This window comes from Echeneis naucrates, chromosome 19, assembly GCF_900963305.1.
Source record: "Echeneis naucrates chromosome 19, fEcheNa1.1, whole genome shotgun sequence".
Classification (NCBI taxonomy): domain Eukaryota; kingdom Metazoa; phylum Chordata; class Actinopteri; order Carangiformes; family Echeneidae; genus Echeneis; species Echeneis naucrates.
Genome location: NC_042529.1, coordinates 12,403,776 through 12,422,894, shown reverse-complemented (window position 1 = coordinate 12,422,894; position 19,119 = coordinate 12,403,776). Strand labels below are relative to the sequence as shown.

The following is a 19,119-nucleotide window of genomic DNA, read 5'->3' as shown; positions in this document are numbered from 1 at the left end:
TTACATTAAACCACGCTGAATGTTACTCGTTTGAAATTGTTCGGAAACAAATTGAGTGCATTGCGGATCCACAAAAACTTTATTACATGAATTACAGATGTCGTTGAGAACCCCACATCAGCCTGGCAGTACTTTTTGTGAGACAAGCCCCTGAACATAGCATAGAAAAATAATAATAAATTTTTTTTTTCAATCACGAGTTGAATATTCGAGCGACATACATAAAGACATTGAGGAATTTTTCGCGATCAATTAGTTAGACGAGCCATTTTTTAAATAAAACTTTCTGTAACCGTGTCCAATGTTGCGTTTCGCCCATAACTTTTCGCGCATGCGTGGTGTCAGTTGAGGTACACGGGCACGATGGCTGCAGACAGGTCCCTGCTGCTGTCTCTGGTGGAGGAATTTGTCTCCGGACTCCAAGACAGCAAGGCCAAAGACACAGCAACAGGTAAACGCGTCCCCGTTTCATGTTCTACGCCGCATTTCCGTGGAAGCACACAAAGAAATAAAGCAGCCGGGGCCGCCGAGCTCCCGCTACGGCAACGCGCGACACGGCGTGATGCCTAACTAGCTAACTTAGCGCCACAACATCCTGTGTGGCGTCGGGGCACCAAAACACACGATGTGATCAGAGTTTGCTGATTTTGTCACCGTGCCAGCACCCACTGAATCTAACCCCAGGGTTCCACTGCACTGTCACTCGACTAGTACCGTGAATTTGGCCACCATTTCATTGTGGGTTAGCCCCCATGCTGCCTGCTTGCTAGTTGCCGTGTTTGTGTCCGTCTTGAAAGCATCCTGTCAGTGAACCCTGGACCTTGGCACTGCTGGTTAATCTGTAGGTAACAGTCAGCGATTTAAGTAGCCGTCCTCATGTGTTGTTATCATATCATTAGTCGGTCGACAATTCAAAGAACTTGGGTTTGTTTTCAGGTGTCAAGGAAGGACAGTTTACAATACTGCAGCTGGTGGAAGCACTGGGGTGAGTTGTCAGCATCTTCAGTATCATCACAACAGCAAAAATGTAAACGCCTGACAAGTCTGCAGTGTCTGTATTTGATGCAGCTTCTCTCTTTGTTTCAGTAAGATAATGAACTTGTCATGTGAGTTACAGAGGTTTCAGGTGCATGATAAGCTAAAACATCCAGATATGTCATTTCAGTGGTATCACCATAACATGGCTCATCGGTGGGCTTTGAAATGAAGTCTTTTAAGGTTCTAACACAATTCTGGCTTTAAAAAGAATCCTTCAGAAGCAGCTGCGCTCATACACTTTTTTTCCTCTTCACTCTGTAGACCAAGTTTGACAAGCTCTCAGCCTCACACTCGAGCCAGAGGGGTCCAGCTGCTGTCTGAGGTTTTGCATGAGTGCTATGGAACTCTTACAGAGGCAGAAGGTACCCATCTAATCTGTTTCTTATAACCTCCCTTTTTGTCTTGCTTATCTAGACCAATATATGCGCTATCTTCATGAAAAATATTTGCAAAGCATTGTAGTTCAATCACGAGAGGATTCTAAACACGGAATTTGGATGCTACTCTCTGTGAATGTAAAATGTCACACACAGAGGGTGATACTTTAGCTGGTTGCTCTTCTTCCCCATAGTGGAAGTGCTGATTGCTTTCTATGAAAACCGGCTAAAGGATCATTATGTGATCACTCCACCTGTTTTGCAGGGCCTCAGAGCGCTGGTAAGTGTCTGTGAATGATTTTTAGTGACAAACTACATCTGAAACACCCTGTGTAAGATGAAATGATTGCTAATTTTCTATGTTGCTTTCTGTCTGGCGGGTTTCAGAGTCATTTTGAAAAGTTCCAGATGTGATATCAGAGAGCAAAATTTCAATTTCACGTATTTGTGATTTATTTATTTATTTTTAGACAAAATGTACAGTGCTGCCTCCTGGCTCAGCTGTAGCCATGCTGAGGTCTCTGTTCCAGGATGTTCATGTACAGGTGAGAGTTGACACTGTGTGACAACTCAAAGATGTTTAAATGAGAAATGCTTTTGTTTAAAATACATATCAAGTAATCATTTTCTTTTTGAAAGAATTGTATGTTTTGTAAATCTGATGTCATTCCTTTTTTGTCTGTGTTCTTAAAGTCACTGTTTATTAGTCATTATGCTTTGTTGTAACATCTCTAATCAAGGCATTGTGACTCGTAAGCTTATGGTGTGCTTATTTTTCTCCAGTCTCTGATGCTGGCTGAAAGATCATGTGTCTACAACATGCTCATCAACCTAATGGAGACCAGAGAGGCTGGTAAAAACATATAATGACTTTTTTTTTTTTTTTTTTTTTTTTTGCTCTGTCTATGAAAGACTGACTTGTTGATTTTTTTTTTTTTTTTTTTCCCTCCATTAAAGACAGTGAACTCTTTGTGAATTGTTTGGCTGTTTATGCCATGTTGGCAGTCCTCAACTTCCTCAGATTTTGAGGAAGAGGTTAAAAAATTTTCTATTCTGTAATTCTTCCAACATTGCTGATTCTCATTTGTTGGAATTTGTCACTCCTCTGCAAAAAAAAAAAGAAAAATGTGTGTCGACTGTCAACTATTTAACAACTGAATGTTTGATTAATCCGCAGAACTGAAGGGTTTGGGGACAGATTTCGTGTTTGGCTTTGTCCAGTCAATGGATGGTGAGAGGGACCCTCGTAATTTACTGTTGGCGTTCAAGATTGCAAAAAACATAATCCGCAGAGGTTACGATCTGGGTGAGTGCATGTACAGCATCTCTCTTACTGTTGTATCTATAACACACAGCTTTTATCTAACTGTTGCATCTTTTGTAGCTCTATCCATTTCTAACGCTGATACTGTCCAGTGCACAACCCAAGGTCTCAGACTTTGGGCTAATTTGGCATTTTCCTTTTTAGCCTCACATTAATTTCCTGTTTGCTGTCTCAGGTAAATTCACAGAGGAGCTGTTTGAAGTGACGTCCTGCTATTTTCCCGTCGACTTCACCCCCGTAAGTGTTTACTCAGCTGCTTTGAATCGAGAGCTGTTGAAAGCAGAGTGTAGCAGACAGAAATGTCATCATCAACTTCCTGTGACCTCAGATGTATTCTGTAGAAAACAATAATACAGCCAAAGTCTCCCCATCTGCTCATGCACATGCCATATGTTTATACCATAGAGGATCAAGTATCTTTATTGGTTGTTTCCTATGATGGAAACGAGGAGCATTTTGCGTGGTGTGATGACTGCAATGATCTATTACCACACCAAAATCTTCAGATTTTCATGTGGTGCCAGTACTTGAAGTCAAATTGTGAATTCAACTTGTGTAGATGGGTGTGCACATTTGCGCAGCGGCTCTTAGCTGACTGTGTCTTTGTCAACACAGAAACAGTATTGCACACTTGAATTTTGATTCAAGGAGGTTTTAAAGGAATTTGTTGCCTGCTTTTAAAGAATTACTGTCAATAATCTGAAATGAATACTATATTAGTTTTAGTGTAACTGTGGTAGAGGGTAGTGTGTTTAAGAAAATAAAAATCATTGAACTGGCATAGGCAATGGCTGCTAGATTTTGACATTGAATTGAATTTAACATTGGTAGATGTTGCTGTCTAATGTGAGTGGCACGTTCGAACTTCTACAAAAACTGAGCATAACTTCTGAGCCACTCTCTGCTGTGCTGTTCGTTACATTTGTGGGAATGTGTATGTGCTTTCATCATCTGTTGTTTTTAATAACCCCCCCCCCCCCCCTGCAGCCTCCTAACGATCCCCATGGTATCACCAAAGAAGAACTAATTGAAGAGCTTCGGGCCGTCCTTACTGGGACACCCAAATTTGCAGAGGTAAGACCATTTACATTGTGTTTTTGCAGTAAAAGAAACAGTAAGACCAAGAGAAGTCTAATGATTTATTATTGTTACAGTTTCTGTTGCCTCTCATCATTGAGAAGCTGGACTCGGATGTTCAGAGTGCAAAACTGGACTCGCTGCAGACTTTGGTAATGTTCCTGAGCTCATATTCAAAAATCCTCTGTGTTGCTGGTCATCTTGTGGTGTGGAAGAAACTAAACCGATATCACATCTTAGGTTATATGTGTGATTAATAAATGTGATGCAGCGATTTACTGCTAAACAGTTAAAACTACAAATTCATGTTGAGTGTAAGTAAAAGTTGTACCTATCTGCCTATTACATAAACTTTTATGTTTTTTCCAGACTGCTTGTTTATCGCAATATGAACATAAGGACTTGGCAGAATTCCTCGAGGGACTGTGGACATCCCTGCGTAGAGAGGTTTGTTTTGAAACAGATTTATATGAAAACTTTATCACTATTAAGCCAGACTTTCAGTCATTTCATACATGAAGTATGGATTACTTTTTAATAGTGATCTGAAAATCTTCAAATCCATCATCAACAGCAAAAAGCATCTTTAAGGCTAGTCTAATGTCAACCAGCTTTGGGTCAACATATTTTAGGGGCCATTCATCAGAAGAAAATATAATTGAAGCCTCCAGGACAGAACCTAAATTAAAGAGGTTTATGGGAACAAAGGGGCAAATGCATTTTCTCAGGCTTTTGAAAACCAAGTGAAACAAGATGAAGTCTAATCACTGCAGGCAGTGTAATCACGCATGTATTATATTAAAATACTGTTTAAACCATCTGTACTAGAGAAAACAAGTTGTGGCTGTAAGTTAAATTCACCTCCCCCTCCTTTGTTTTGTGGCAGGTGTTTCAGACTTCCAGCGAGCGGATTGAGTCTGCAGGCCTTGCTGCTCTTACCGCACTCACTTCCTGTCTCTCTCGCTCAGTGCTCAATTTTGATTCTGAAGATTCTTTAAGAACCTTCCTGGATCTGGTTCTTCAAGGTCAAATGCTGCAATCTAACACGTTTTGCACATGATTACAAATGTATGTAAATTTAACATAGATGTGAATGAAAAGATCAAAAGAAAATTAAAATCCCCAGGCAAATACTAATGGGGTTAGGGTAATAGGTTAGGCTGATGATATAAAAAAAATAAAAAAAGTGAAAATGACTAGTTAAACAATTAACTGAATTAAGAGCAAAGCAGAACTGATGAGCTAAATTAATCAACACTGTGGTCATGGGAAGCTTTGCTGCAGTGTACCTCTAGTGGAGGAAATGCAACAATGACTTTTTACTTTTGTGGTTAATTTCACTTGTCAGCAGATGATGAACAGATGAAGCTACTGTTATGGGAACCTATCAACCAACACTACTCTGTTATAAACTTGTAGAAATTTATTAAATAAGTAAGATAAAACTTTTTTTTTTTTTTTTTATAAAATTCCAAGATCTTGCAGGCATTTTTGAATGTCATTTAAATGTAGACCTTTAAGTTGGTTAATTTTTAAAGGTCAGTATTTATAGTTCAAGTAAAGATTAATACACAAAGAACTTTCCAACTCAAAGCTTTTAAACATTTAGCTGATTTAGCTGATTTAGCTGACATTTAGCGGTCATTCCTCTATAGTTACATACAAACACATTAAATGAAAGTAACAATTACGCCTGTTTACTAAATCGGCTTTTTATAGCAGAGAACCTCTCCCTGCTCAAACAACACAGCTCAACTGTTCCGGAGGAAATCAACTTGTCAGTGTCTGCAGTAAAAGTCCAGTGACTTCGTTCAAAAATGTGAATGTGATGCTGTTCCAGACTGCAAACATCACCTGTGTGAGATGGACCTGAAGCTGGTATGGCCCAGTGCCAAGCTGCTGCAGGCAGCCTGCAGTGCCTCGAACAGGGCGAGCCACATTGTAACAGCAGCGGTCATGCCCTCTCTCATGGATCAGTTCAGCAGCAGAACACAGGTAAATAAATGCAACTGACGGACTGCCAGATGTGCATTTGTTTAATATGAGTTGCCTGTTGATCCAGAGAATAGCGCTGTTGTCTGTCTGAACATCAACACAATCTTTATTGAATAATTTTCCTGCTGTTGCAACTTTACTATAATCAAAAAACCCCAACTTTCCCTCTCTGACCAGTGTTCCCATAGACGGACGTTATTGGAGGTGGTGCTGAAATTCATCCAGTCAGTAAAAACCAGTCAGCCATTAGACAACGGTGAGGGCTGTATTCATTATTCTTCACAATGTCCTCATCTCACATTTGAATAAGTATACAATTTAGATATCGTTCTTTCCACATTTTAAGATTATCAACAATAGTAATGAATTGTTCCCCAGGTAACATCTGGATATCTTGGACTCCTGGGATTTACTCCTAAATGTTAAATGTTTCATCACTTTAAATCACAGGTTTTCCAGAAGTATTGCCATGTGTTTCTGCATATGTTTATGGTATGATTGTCAGAGGAGCCTGGCTTCTGTGTGGACAATAGCCGTCTAGACTTTGGGCACTTTACTTCCCTTAAATTTTCAGAACCAAGCCCTGATTTGAGCTTCTCCTTTCTTTGTGTGTTTCTCCCCTGCACATTAGATGAGAGGGTTTTACTAGCCTTCCGTGAATCTCTGTGTAGCATGGTGTTTTCAGCGTTGTCAGAAACTAATGCCAGCCTGCAGATCACAGCAACCTCCATGCTCACCTCACTGGCACAACAGACAGGTGAGCTACGATCATTTCCAAAACGTACTGGGTCCCTCAGAAATTCAGCCCAGTGTCAAATATGACTTTTCTCTCTCAGGGCTGCTGTTGGACTCTGATATTGAGCTGGCTGTTGATCACCTGACCAAACTGGTGCTGACGGAGGAGGATGATAAAGTCAGGTCAGCTATGGGTGGAAACAACACTCACGATTGCTTTTACCTTAACAATCACACTCCCTTTGAGCACTTACACTCCATTAGATCAGATTAACAGGTTTATAGTTTCTTTCTTTGATTTAGTCTCTTTCATTTTTTTGCCATTCAGTGTTGAGATGTAATCAAACTAAACGTAAATGACGTCCATCTGTCTTTGTCCTGTTTGTGTCTCCAGTCTGGCTGTGGTAGAGTGTGCCGGAGCCTTAGCAGAACTACACCCAGAAGCTTTTATCAATAAAATGATCCCAAGACTAAAGAAGGAGATATTTTCTGGTATGTGGCAAGCCTGTGTTCAAAATGTGACATCTGGATGGATATGCAAAAACATGGTATAGAGGTTAATGCTTGTCCCTAGTTAGTACTTAATTTTTTAGCACTGATTTCAAAATAACTAAATCAAATATTAAATAAGTCAGTCAGTGTTAAGTAAAGGACACAGATCTTTGCATAATAAACCTGACCAATCTCTCCTCTTCTGTCAACAGAGCCCATGTATCTAGAAACTAACGAAGTGGTTCCTGAAAAGCATTCCCATCATGCAATGCGCCAGCGGTCTTTGGCTACTCTGGCTGCAGTGTCCACCCAGCCAAGCGTTGTATGGGAGAGCACGCCTGTCCTCCTGGAGGTCCTCAGTTCAGCACACACAGGTATCTCTCTACAACGAGGGCTCACCGTGAAGTAGTACAGATGGAAGTAACCAGTGTCAGTTTCAATACTGTATAGCAACATTTGTAAGCTTGAAACCTGTGTGAAGAAAGTCAGTAGCAGGACAGGAGGTATGATAGAGTAATATAAGCCTGTCAGCCATCAATTTTGCATCTATGCCAGCTGGCACTTCAAATCTCCCACCTACAGCATGCTGGTGTTTCTAAAGTAATGACTAAAGATGAATGGTTACGTGAGTGAGTGTAATATTTGGATCAAAGGAACTGCAATTTCTGCTATGAAGGTAAAATGCACTAATCATTTTACGCAGATGTAAGAGTCGTTTGGTTCAGACAACAACAAAAATCACAATACATTGTTTCCACGATTAACATGCAAAATGACCATTCCAGCTGAAATTGAAACTCATGGCAAACATAGTCTACCAAAATAATAGATTTTATGTGGATTTTTACTGTTATTCAAACTTGAATGAATGAAGAAATGTAATTTCTCGTTGTTTCCAGGTAGCGTCAATTTCTCAGTGGAGGAGGTGGTTTCGGCTTGCTGCAGCCTCCAGAGGATAGCAGAGCAAGTTCAGGACACCGAGGAGACAGGACGATGCTTCCACGACTTCATCATCCCACGTCTGCTCTCACTGGCACTCCAAGCATCAGTACAGGGTGAGGAGAACTTTGTGACTTGATTTCACCATAATATAATCCGTCAACCTTAATCCCTGACTCAACTATCACAAGCCTGTATAAGTAGTCTTTTTTTTTTTTTTTTAAACCAACGTCCTGCTGGTTCTTGCTTTGCAGGCGAGGGGTCCTCTGGTTGCTGTAGTCCTCTGGTGGAGGAGACAGTCTTGTGTGCCATGGTGCCTGTCATCAGCACGTCCTGCTCCAGGCTACAGCCAAAGTCAGTACAAGCTCTCTGCCTTTCTTTTTTTGGTTTTGTTCAATTTTTTTCTTTTTCATGAATACGCACGTAACCATGCTGCAAAACCGCAGCATCATAATGTTGAGGAAATTTTTTAAATCTAAATATTTGTACTAATTGAAAGCACACTAGGAAACATAACATCTTTGTTATAAAAAAATTATGCACAACAAAGCTACTATATATACACTATACAGTTATGTGTTTTCATGTGACTATACAAAAGTCAAAGTTTTCAGCACAAAGAAATAAAACATGTATATTGTATTTAAAGCAGCACATGTTGACAGTGTCACTTGTAGGTTTATTGCATGAACTTCATAACCAAACTCGTATTGTCTCCTTTGCGCTGATATTTTACAGCTGAAGAACTTTTTCACGCTTTTCTAACCTTTTATTGCTCATGTCGAATGATTTTAAAATCATTATTCAGGTCTTTGCTCAAGCCTTTGAATGTGAACTCTAAATGTGACTGTTCTGTTTCTCACATTTGGTTGTGTGGTTTTCCTCTCTGTCTGTTTCACGTCATCAGGCTGGCGGGAGAGACAGCATCAAAGGCCGTCTCTCTCTTCCTGCATGGTGATGTCTCCTTTTTGCCTGACAACTCCATCCCTTCACACGTCCAGCTGCTCAAGGTCTGTATGGACAGGAAGCTGCTTATACGAATAAACAGTTTTCTTTAAATATCATCTCTTTATCGCTCCACATTATTTGTTCACTGTGCAGTTGGATGTATTGATTTACATACTCAGTATTTTATTCCCCTACCAATCTATAGGTCATTTATGAAATGATTTGTCAATATAACCTGATGTTTGTGGTAATGTTTTCTCAGAAGCATGACTCACTGAGCCAGTCTCACATGGTTTGTCTGCTCATGGGCTGCGTATGTTCATTACCTCGCAATGTGAGTCATCTTCAACATCTGATTCAGAGTTTACTGAAAGTCTTGAGGGCCATAGTTTTGGTTTCTGAGGGTGGATTGGATCTGAGTTCTTTGTGTTGTCAAGGTGGAGGTGCCCGAGATAGACCAGCTGCTGTCACAGCTGGAGGAGATGAGCTGCACCTGCAGCCACCCGCTGCCATACAACTCTGCTGCGAAGTGCTTCGCTGGGCTGCTCAACAAGCACTCACAGGGTCAGTTTCTCACTGGAGTCGCATGTCTTTTGGCTTCAAATAAAACGTTGGTGATGGTTTGGGTTTCTTCTTCAGGTGATTTTCTCGACAGCCTCATTCAGAGAACAATTAAGAGAGTGTGTACAGAGTTGGACTCTCCATGTTCCCCTGCACGCATTCAGGCGTTCACCCTGTTGATCTGGGTGAGAGTCACGCTGTTTCCAATATGACTGCTGCATTCCTTTATATTATTGTCTCACGCTGCAAAACACTTGTTATATAAAAATACAGAGAGTTTCGTTTACTTTTGCTTGTTTATCATCAAGCATCAATGAGTAAATGTAGCTGAGTAATAGAATGAAGTTAAATGAAGTTATTTCAGTTTAAGCAGCAAATGCAATGAGTTTTCTTTTGCCTCCAGGTGGCCAAGGCTTTACTTCTACGATACCACCCACTGTGCACAACACTGACTGACAAGGTAAATACTCACACTCACACTACTTAAGTTTCATTTTAAAATGGCCGCTCCCTGGTGCTAAGTAACTAACTGGAGTAAAAGCTTTTTCAGCTTTTACATATTTAGTTTTCTAAATGTCACCTCATTCTCTGCTGTTGAAGCTCTTCTCTCTGCTTGATGATGCTGACCTTGGTCCGATGGCAGCAGATGGCTTCTCACTTCTGATGAGCGACTCTGCTGACGTCCTGAACCGTAGTTGCCATGCCGACGTTCGCATCATGTACCGCCAGCGCTTCTTCAGCGAGAATTCAGCAAAGTTGGTCCAGGGCTTCAATGCTGCACCGCAAGGTACCACAGCAGTACTGAGGATTTCAAAGGATTTCAGGGTTTCCGGGGGGCTTTTAGTTGGATTTTAGAATTTAGGCAAGTGTTTGTCCCTGTTTTCTTCCATTTGTTAAACTTTGTCCGCTGTCTGTCTTTTCTCCAGAGAAAAAGCCCAACTACCTGAAGGCTCTGTCCAACATAGTCAACAAATTGCCAAAGCAGGTCCAAGTCACTGAACTACCAGCGGTGAGGAAGAAGGAAGATGATCATACTCAAATGGCAAAATTGTGTTATAGGACTAATTAGGAAAGTAATGTGAAGTGTTTATGTCCCTGTCCAGCTCCTATCGCTGCTCCTGGAGGCCCTGTCGTGTCCCGATCAGGGCGTCCAGCTGTCCACCCTGTCCTGTCTAGAGCCTGTCCTCATAGATCCACCACCAGCTCTCATTCAGCAGCTCGAGGCTTTGGTCAGCAGGTTGCTGGCCCTCATCTCTAGTCCAGCCATGGTTAGTTAGACCTCCAGCCCTGAGACCTGATCTGACTGTTCTCTTATGACTGGTGTGATTTTAAGTATCACCTGGGTAATGTTGAACGTAAACAGCAACATGTTCACCTTCAAATTGAAGCCAGGTTCACACTGCACACATTTACAGTTGGAGAACAATGCTGTATCCAATTAAGTCATATGGAGAATGACTTGTGAGCTTGTGACTTTGTTGTTTGTCTCCTGTTTGTCACAGAGCGTCAGGATTGCCTCTCTGCGCTGCATCCGTGCTCTGTCCTGCTTCCCTGAATATGAGGTGAAACTCCAAACTTGTTTAAATGTTGGAAAATTTGTTGAGCTGTTGATTACTTTCCATGAAAATCTCAAATTTGAAATCTCTTCATGATCAAGAGAAGTAAAATTGATCTCTAAAGGAACTTTTTTTTTTTTTTTTTTTTTACTTGATTGACTGAAAAATTTCCAGCCCATAATGTCTCTGCACCTCAGTGGATTCTCCAGTGAAGTCATTTGGGGCTTTTTATATGTTGAGGAAGCTCATTTACTCTCTGGACTGAGAAAGAACGAGCATCTTGTTTGCAGACTGTGGGAGCAAAGTTTTTCATCCATCCCCATTATCTCATTATTCTAAAGACAAAAGTTAGTTAGGTCTCTTTATTACTGCATTACTATGCTTAATGCTGGTTATGAACACTGGAAGAAACCCTGTCCCTGATGAAGTCTAAAAATAGTTCACTGTGGAGCTATCGAACAAATCAGCTCTGAGCAGACGTCCCTGATCTTTCCTGCATGTTCCTCTCCCTCTCTGGCTCTCCACTTCCTGTTTCCTCACATTGAATAAAGGCATGGCATACCCCAAAAAAAGAGATTCAAAGAGCCAACCCCTGAAGTAAGCAAGTCCTGACTCACCTGCTGTACCACCTCTACCCTTCAGACACTGACAAATACCTTTGTGATGTCGTCGTCAATGTCCTGGGGCAGTGACAAACCACAAATAGGCCATAAGTTACTACCTGTGTTGTTGTGAACTTGTACCCTGCAACAGAGGAATAGAAAAAGAAAAGACTCTTCACTCTTTCAGATTTTGCCATTTCGGGCCCGGGTGCTGCGAGCTCTGGCCCAACCTCTGGATGACAAGAAGAGGCTGGTGAGGAGCGAAGCAGTTCAGGCACGAGGCAAATGGTAAGAATTAGTCAAATCACCTCATCACATGAGGCGTCATGCAGTTTACCTCAGTACTGCAATAATTCTTCTCCTGTGGTTACTTCCCCCCCATAGGTTCCTCTTGGGAAGTCCTGGGGGAAGGTGATTTTACTGAGGACAGATGAACACGACCCTAGTTTCCCTTTTTACCCCTCCTGCACTTGGAAGAAGACACAGCTGGGAGCCTCAGTCTTTATGAAAAGGTGTCCAGGATCAGAGCTATGCAGCTCTCACCCCTCAGTCACACTCTCCAGTGCTCCCCCTCCCCATCCAGTCTAAGGATCTTCCAGCATCCCTCCAGCTGAAACATTTTCATTGTGAGCATTTCTATCTTCATGAACGCACAAGTAAGACAATATGGACTGACTGAGGAGCTTAGTCTAAGTTAAAAGACTGAAAATTACAGGTTTATGAATATTAATGTGTAACATGCCTAATGTTGTTATCTTTTTCTCTACATATCACAGCAAAAGGATTTGTGTCAACATCTTAGTTGTGTATAATTTACTTTTGCTTACAATCACAAAGAGGCACAAGTTTTATCTCTTTCTTCGTCAGATCAGCAGCTAAAATGATCAAAAATGGCCTCCCAGAAATCAGAATCATCAGAATTAAATGAGACAAATATTTGCTTGGCAAATAACTCAAAGTTCATCAACTGGTTTTTGTGAATGTAATCTAACTTCTGTGTGTCAGTGGAAAAGTCAGTGCAGTGCCTGGTGAGTTCTCCTGAAATGCAGCAGCAACATTTTCTCTTTGATGAAACTTTAGAGCCAGTAGAGTTGGGATGACTGCTAAAGATCCACTTCACTGCACTCAAAAAAGTGGATTTCAAGTCAAATAAGGGCAGCACTTAACCCAGCAGGCTGTGACAGCCATTCTCATCTGGATGAATGTGGAACAGCTGGTGCGTTTGATTTTGTGTCACTTGTGCACTGGCTGGGTGGAGTTACAAAGACAAGGGAAAATGTGCGTGAATGTGCCAGTGAACCTTCAGTTTGACAGACTCATGCTCTCGTACGTGTCAGGTGTCCGTTGACCTGGTGAAGTTTTAAGATTAATTTTACATCATTAAATGTCTGTGCCGATGTTAATGTTGATTGAACATTATGTGACTTTATGCCCAACATCTTTCACCCACTCACTATTTGAACAAGTACTGTTAGTTAACATTTCAGTAATTTCAGGTTGGCTGCCTCTGGACCTCGCATCACTTATGCCAAGGAAGTAGACAATATCTAACGTGTCTAACTTAAGATGTCATTAAAAGTTTTTTCTTTCTAATAATACAGAAATGTCTTTTTTATCACTAGGCAATGGAAACCAGATAATATCAAAGACTTGTTTTATTAAAAAAAAAAAAAAAAGATTCAAACAGGAGCACAGCTCCAATTGGTCACAAATGTTATTACGCCTACACATTGTGTCTCTATGGCAACTATAGGTCTGGAAATTACCACATTAGGCAGAAAACTCTAAAAGGAATTAAAAAATTCTTAAAAGTCACAGTGCCTTTACTCACATTTAAGGTGCCTCCATATAAAGACTGCCAAACAAGGCACACAACACTTTTTTCATCATTATCTAAGAAGGAAATGTTACATAAGGAACCAAGAGCACTGTGTGGTGTCTTCATCTAAACATCATCAGCTAAATCAGAAAGTTGAGCTATGAATCAAACTTGGTTTTTCGCTATTTGGCATCAGAACTTCAGTTTGCACCACAAGATTTCATCATCCCTCCAAAACGACACGACAAAGCACTGCAGGTGCAAGCAGGCAAACACTAAATCTAAACACCCAAAAACAACGATTATTAAATAGTCATAGGACATTTATCAAAACAAATTCATATTGAAAATATACTTTCCTGTCATGATCAGAAGCACTTGGATTTGTCCTCAACCCGAGTCACGAGGACACTTTTTAAAACGGCAGATTTAAGATAAGCAGACTTGGTTTAGGGTCTGGACGAAGCATGTTGTCGGTAATCCATTTAATGCCAATAATTCAAAGTATCAACATGTGCCAAAGTGATAGAGTTATCAGGTCATATTGTGCTTAAATTTAAAAACATAACAGCACCTTTAAAATGCTGTACACCGCTTCTCTGAACCTTCCTGAAGATCTCCCGTTGCCTCCCAGATCACCTGCTCAACGGCCTGTTCTTCCATCAGACGCTGTGAGTTGGAGGACGCTGAGGTGCTGGTGCGGGAAATGCACAAAAATTCATTGTTGTCTGTAGAAATGTTTGAGAGGGGAGACAAAGATGTTTGGACTTCACAACAACGCTGGCCAGCAGCACCTTTTTACAAATCACCTCAGTCACTGGTGACAGGATAAAGATTTTTTTACCAGAGGTTATTTCCACCCACACTCACTTACAAAGCGACCGTTTTCTTGTGGAGCAATTGTAGTGACAGACTGCATCACAGTTTTCACAACACTGACACAGCAGCGTTGTTGCTTGGAGTCTGAGATGCAGGATAAAAAGTTTGGGAGATGGTTTAAAAAAAAAAAAAAAGAAAAAGAAAAAAGGATGACAGTCAGATGGCCATGGGGTCTCTCCTGGTGAAGGTGCAGTCCCACATGATGCCGTCTCCCATGGGAAGATGGCTGGAGGGTAACAGGACCTGTGTGATCCAGTGACTAAAACACACAACGTTTAAATGAAAATACAGCTTAAAGCAACAGAGCGCATTTTAAAGATTTAAAGTGAGGTAATAAAGTGGATGACACACAAGCTCTGGTTGTAAACAAAACCATAAATATGGCAACTGGCTATTTTTACAATTCATATGCAGACAGTTGTGTTGAAAAGTGCAAAGGTTTGAGGGGGATACTTCAATTTACTTAACAATTAACTTCAACAGAAAGTAATGCACTGTCATCTGCTATGACTGTGGGCCTAAGCTTTGTGTTGGTTTACCTCTATTATACTTCATAGCATCTGAGATATGGCCTTATTTTCTTTCATTTAATTTATAATTCTGATTTTTTTCTATTTTGCATTTCACTCGTTTCTTTTATGTTAGACTTAGTCCAGACTCCTATATTAATGCTTTCTGTGTTCTTTCTTCAGATGAATCTCAAAGGTTGTTAGGATGAAAAGAAAATCCAGGATAATAATGATAAACGTGAGTGTAGCTGTGTATCTAAGTGTGTGTGATATGATAAATGTGATGTGATTTCATGCACAGTTCAGGAAAACATTAAACTGAACTCACCTCCTTTTCTCCACACCAAACAGTAACTTCCAGTTGTTCACTTTACCGCGATGATATGGATTTCTGAACACCTGCATTGTGACAGAAGTAACGTCAGCAGCCATTTTAAAAGATGGATTTGGTATCAAACATTGACAGAATTAACAAGCCGTCTTTTAATCGGAAAGTTTGGCATTTTCTCTTATTTCCATAGACTGCATAAAAAAGGAAACGAGGATTGAGGATTGAGGGCTGAAAAGTGAAGAATCCAAAACCAGCGCACTATCTAAGACCAGACAAGGGAGCGACTCCACCGCTTCTGAAAAGATTTCATTGAAGTCAAAAATGGCCCTACTTCTGACTTGATTTATTAGCCCAGTAAACATTTTCCTGGTGAGTTTATGGTCTTCTAAACAACATGAAGTCTTTTTTTTTTTTTTTTAATGATGGTTCCATTTAGAGTAAAATAGACCATAAAACAGGGTATGCACTGGAGCGTGGCTACTCCCAATCAGGATAGAATACAGAGCAGGTCAGATCCAGCCCTTACTCTTCCTCAGCTCCACCTACTCCTCCAAATGTGGTTTATTCTGGTTTCAAAAAAAAAGGAAAAAGGTTCTTTGCAGAGCTAAAAGCAGCTGCGCAATGCTCCATGTACCTTGCCCTTCTCCTTGAGTCTTATGGTCTCTTTGCGGTTGATGTGGCGCTCCACGCTAGTCTCCCCTCTGCTGATGAGTATGGCATGCCACAGGGTGAGTCCTCCTAGAGCTACTGCCACCGAGCTGGGGGGAGGAAGAGGAGGAGGGGTAGGGGTCCATATTATAACCTTCCTTTGATTTGTAAACAAAACAGAATGATGGTAGTAGTAAAGTGTTGCTCGCCTGGTCAGCACCCACAGGAAGATGACACTCTTGTGAGCAGTGGTTTCTTTAAAGCTGTAGTCTGGAGACGGGGTCTGATAATAGCTCTGAGGGGATGGAAAAATCTGACGTAACTTACAGAAATGTTTAAAAATATTTCATTTTAGTTCAGGATAACACTGTTCATGATGTACAGGAGTTCAGTCTAACTTTGCTCAGACTAGACAGAAATGTTTCTTTACAATTGAGAAAACTAACCACCCCCACAGGTAGGGAGTAAATATGAGAGCAGAAATCCAAGATTGTTTTCAGGTCTCCTGTTTCACATGCCTTTTGCCACTTGAGATCAACTTCTGACTTCTTATTACTGTCTGGCTGCAGCGACAAACGAATGCAATGACAAACTTCATGGAAAAAGGAAATCTAATCGTAGCTCAACTGAACTGGAGGACTCTTCTAAGAGAAGACATCCAGTTTCCTGTGCTGATAAAACCAGCCTTTGTTCAGACATGTCTCACCTCTATAGCACCGTATGCCTCCAGAAATAAGTCCCTGCTGCTGATGCTGCAGTAGATGCAGCCAAGAGTCATGTAGAGGCAGAAGGAGAAGAAGTAGCGATGATTGAAATGGCCCACGCAGTTGTTGAGCCATGCTGGTGATATGTTCAGGTCAACAATTAAAAATGGGGGAAATAAAAAAAAAAACAAAAAACAAACACTTATTCCCATATTTTACATTGGCCGGTGTTTTATTTATATCCATAAAATATGTTTGTGAATTTAAGAACCAAACACCAGCCATGTGTAGTTTCTATTCTCTAGAGATGCATTAACAACAGGTGAGTCAGCCGATTTCTCAGTGGAGTTCAAACTCGTAATAAAGAACCTAGACCTGATTTCTAATCAAAGAAGACGTGGACATCTACATTTAAGATGATATGGGACCTTTCCGTAAAAATAACTTACTTTCCTTTTACTTGCTGTTCCATTTTGGGTTTTTTTGTTTTTTAAAGGATACGACAGTGGTGATCCATCTTCAAAACACATCTGCAGAATAACCAATAAATGGACCATTTACAGAAAACAATCACACTGAATTATAAACTGAAATGGGTCTCAGGGACAGTGCTGGAAAATTCTCTTACACATTGCAGATGCTGCAGTGGTGCGTCCTGGGTGGCTTTGGAGTGATACACTTCTTACAGATGGACACTGAGGGAATATGAATGTTGTCCTACAATATGGGGAAAAGATACTTTGTAAGATTAAGTAAATACGTTACGCCTGCAATTGAGACAAGAAGAACCTGCATTTTTTTTCTGTTGCAATAAAATCCTTTGGGAATAACTGGAATTTCTTTATATGTCTTTGGAGAGACTTTGTCACTGTGATATCATCACGGTCATCTGCAAGACACAGCCATCCAACTCTACGAGGTGTCTACATGAGATTAAAACGGTGATCCTCTTGATAAATGGTCAATAGTTTCTGTAATTTCTGTAAAGTCCATCAGAGCTGAGAGGAGATGGTACCTTGGGTGGGTGTCCTGGGGGGGTGGTGGTGGCCTTGTAGTAATGGAAGACCACCATGATGAGAAGCCAGTGGCCACAGCAGAGGTGCCACACCACCCAGTGTGCAGGGTAGGTGCTGATGATCGTGGGGAGGATGAACAGGTAGACGATGACCACGACTGAGGTCGTCAGGAGGGTGACCAGACAGACAAACACCTGAGAGAGAGAGAGTGAAAAGACAAATGAAGGTGAGACAACAAGTTCAAAGTGTAGACAAAGAATAAAAACAAGTAGAGAGGGAAGCTCACCACTCCGAACCAGCGGGTCACGTTGTCTACAATCCAGTAGATCGGTTCGAACACACAGTCCAGCAGAGTGTCCGAGTTGTTGAGGCTGTTGTAATACAGCGACTTGAGCAGCAGTTTGGTGTAGCTCCAAAGCGCCAGCAGCTTCCCGTTCATCCACGGTTTGTTCCCCCCGCCTCGCCCCCCTCCTCTCTGCGGGCGGCACAGCCGGCACCAGCGCAGTGCGAGTCGCATGGCCCGGGAGAGCTGCCACCTCCAGCTGCTGCCCATACGCATGCCACCACCGCCACCTCCTCTCCTACACACTCTGCCTTTCAGGCAGACACACACACACAGACACACGCACCAAAAGTTAGAAGCGCAGGCTAGATAAAACAGCAGCTCTTCACAGCGAAGCCTGATGACCACTGACTCCATCGTCATGTCCGGCTCAGGAGCAGTTCTAACAGCTGCTGCTGCATTTGAATAGGTAACTGACAAAAGGAGTGAGCTCTGACACAAGAGAACAGGCAGGATACAGCGTCACTCCTAGAAAGCACAGCAAACGGGGACACGAGCTGTCAGGCAATGAGCTTCACCCATCAACCCCAGGACGTAAACTTCTTCTGTTAATAATTCACAGCAAATTCAGATCTCCAGGCCAAAGAACTCAGAGAAACCTGCTCAGTGGTAACTCTATAAGAGGGAAACACGAAGGGATGAATGTTGTAAGAAGGAAATAAAGAGGCTACCTGATCCTGGGGCATCATTTCATGAAAGTGAGTATTGGTTACACAGATAAGGCTTGTTCAGGTTCTCCAAAATAAGATGGCATTAATAATGAGACATGCTAATCAGGGTCCTTCAGTGACCAGTAACAGAAAATCCAGGCAACAATCTGTTTTTCCTTCCATACAATGCTATTGGACCTCTCACGGTGACCACTGCCAATGCAGGCTTTATATCATTATTCAGCACAAACACATAACGGCCATTTGAAATGAATTTGAACACAAACACAAACTCACATCTCCCATCTGTCAATGTTAAACACAATGACATCGTCAGGTTTCCAATTCTGTGTTCATTAAAGCGGTCCAGCACTCAACATTAATAAATCATGGCATTATATCATTAATTCTATGACATTAGTATAATTACTCTAAATTCTTTGGTACTTCATTCAGTTCAATTATATTGCATTTACTTCCACAGTGATATGGGACAGGAAGCTGAAAATGTAGTGTGAAGTTGAAGAAAACCTAGTTTATTTTCTCTGGTCCCGATTAGAGGATGAGTTGGTTAAG

The 19,119-nt window shown here is 41.3% G+C and overlaps 2 protein-coding genes across 4 annotated transcripts; one reads left to right on the top strand and one right to left on the bottom strand.

Moving 5' to 3' along the window:
• Positions 1-345: 345 nt before the first annotated feature.
• Positions 346-13,282, top strand: mms19 (MMS19 homolog, cytosolic iron-sulfur assembly component). Of its 2 annotated transcripts, none has more exons than XM_029527498.1 (31): positions 346-451; positions 937-985; positions 1,300-1,400; positions 1,610-1,695; positions 1,886-1,960; positions 2,199-2,268; positions 2,593-2,721; positions 2,915-2,976; positions 3,727-3,813; positions 3,894-3,968; positions 4,186-4,263; positions 4,703-4,841; positions 5,657-5,811; positions 5,989-6,067; positions 6,443-6,568; positions 6,648-6,729; positions 6,941-7,038; positions 7,251-7,412; positions 7,938-8,093; positions 8,232-8,331; positions 8,885-8,987; positions 9,188-9,259; positions 9,363-9,489; positions 9,565-9,671; positions 9,890-9,946; positions 10,087-10,273; positions 10,413-10,495; positions 10,590-10,754; positions 10,989-11,048; positions 11,832-11,932; positions 12,029-13,279. In XM_029527498.1, the coding sequence occupies exons 1-31, from the start codon at positions 364-366 to the stop codon at positions 12,057-12,059; spliced, it is 3,090 nt and encodes a 1,029-aa protein (XP_029383358.1). In that variant the 5' UTR covers positions 346-363; the 3' UTR covers positions 12,060-13,279. The 2 variants fall into 2 exon arrangements, with proteins under 2 accessions (XP_029383358.1, XP_029383359.1); XM_029527499.1 differs by having other exon boundaries at positions 364-451; positions 6,941-7,064; positions 7,316-7,412; positions 12,029-13,282.
• Position 13,283: 1 nt separating this feature from the next.
• zdhhc16b (zDHHC palmitoyltransferase 16b) lies at positions 13,284-18,159 on the bottom strand. Of its 2 annotated transcripts, XR_003842228.1 has the most exons (10): positions 17,837-18,159; positions 17,550-17,744; positions 17,163-17,251; positions 17,036-17,064; positions 16,537-16,670; positions 16,040-16,125; positions 15,817-15,940; positions 15,180-15,250; positions 14,338-14,601; positions 13,284-14,191 (listed from the first exon to the last, which is right to left on the bottom strand). XR_003842228.1 is itself a non-coding variant. In XM_029527500.1 (9 exons), exons 1-9 carry the CDS (start codon positions 18,107-18,109, stop codon positions 14,499-14,501), a joined length of 1,104 nt encoding a protein of 367 aa, XP_029383360.1. In that variant the 5' UTR covers positions 18,110-18,159; the 3' UTR covers positions 13,284-14,498. The 2 variants fall into 2 exon arrangements, 1 of the variants encoding a protein (XP_029383360.1); XM_029527500.1 differs by having other exon boundaries at positions 13,284-14,601.
• Positions 18,160-19,119: the final 960 nt, after the last annotated feature.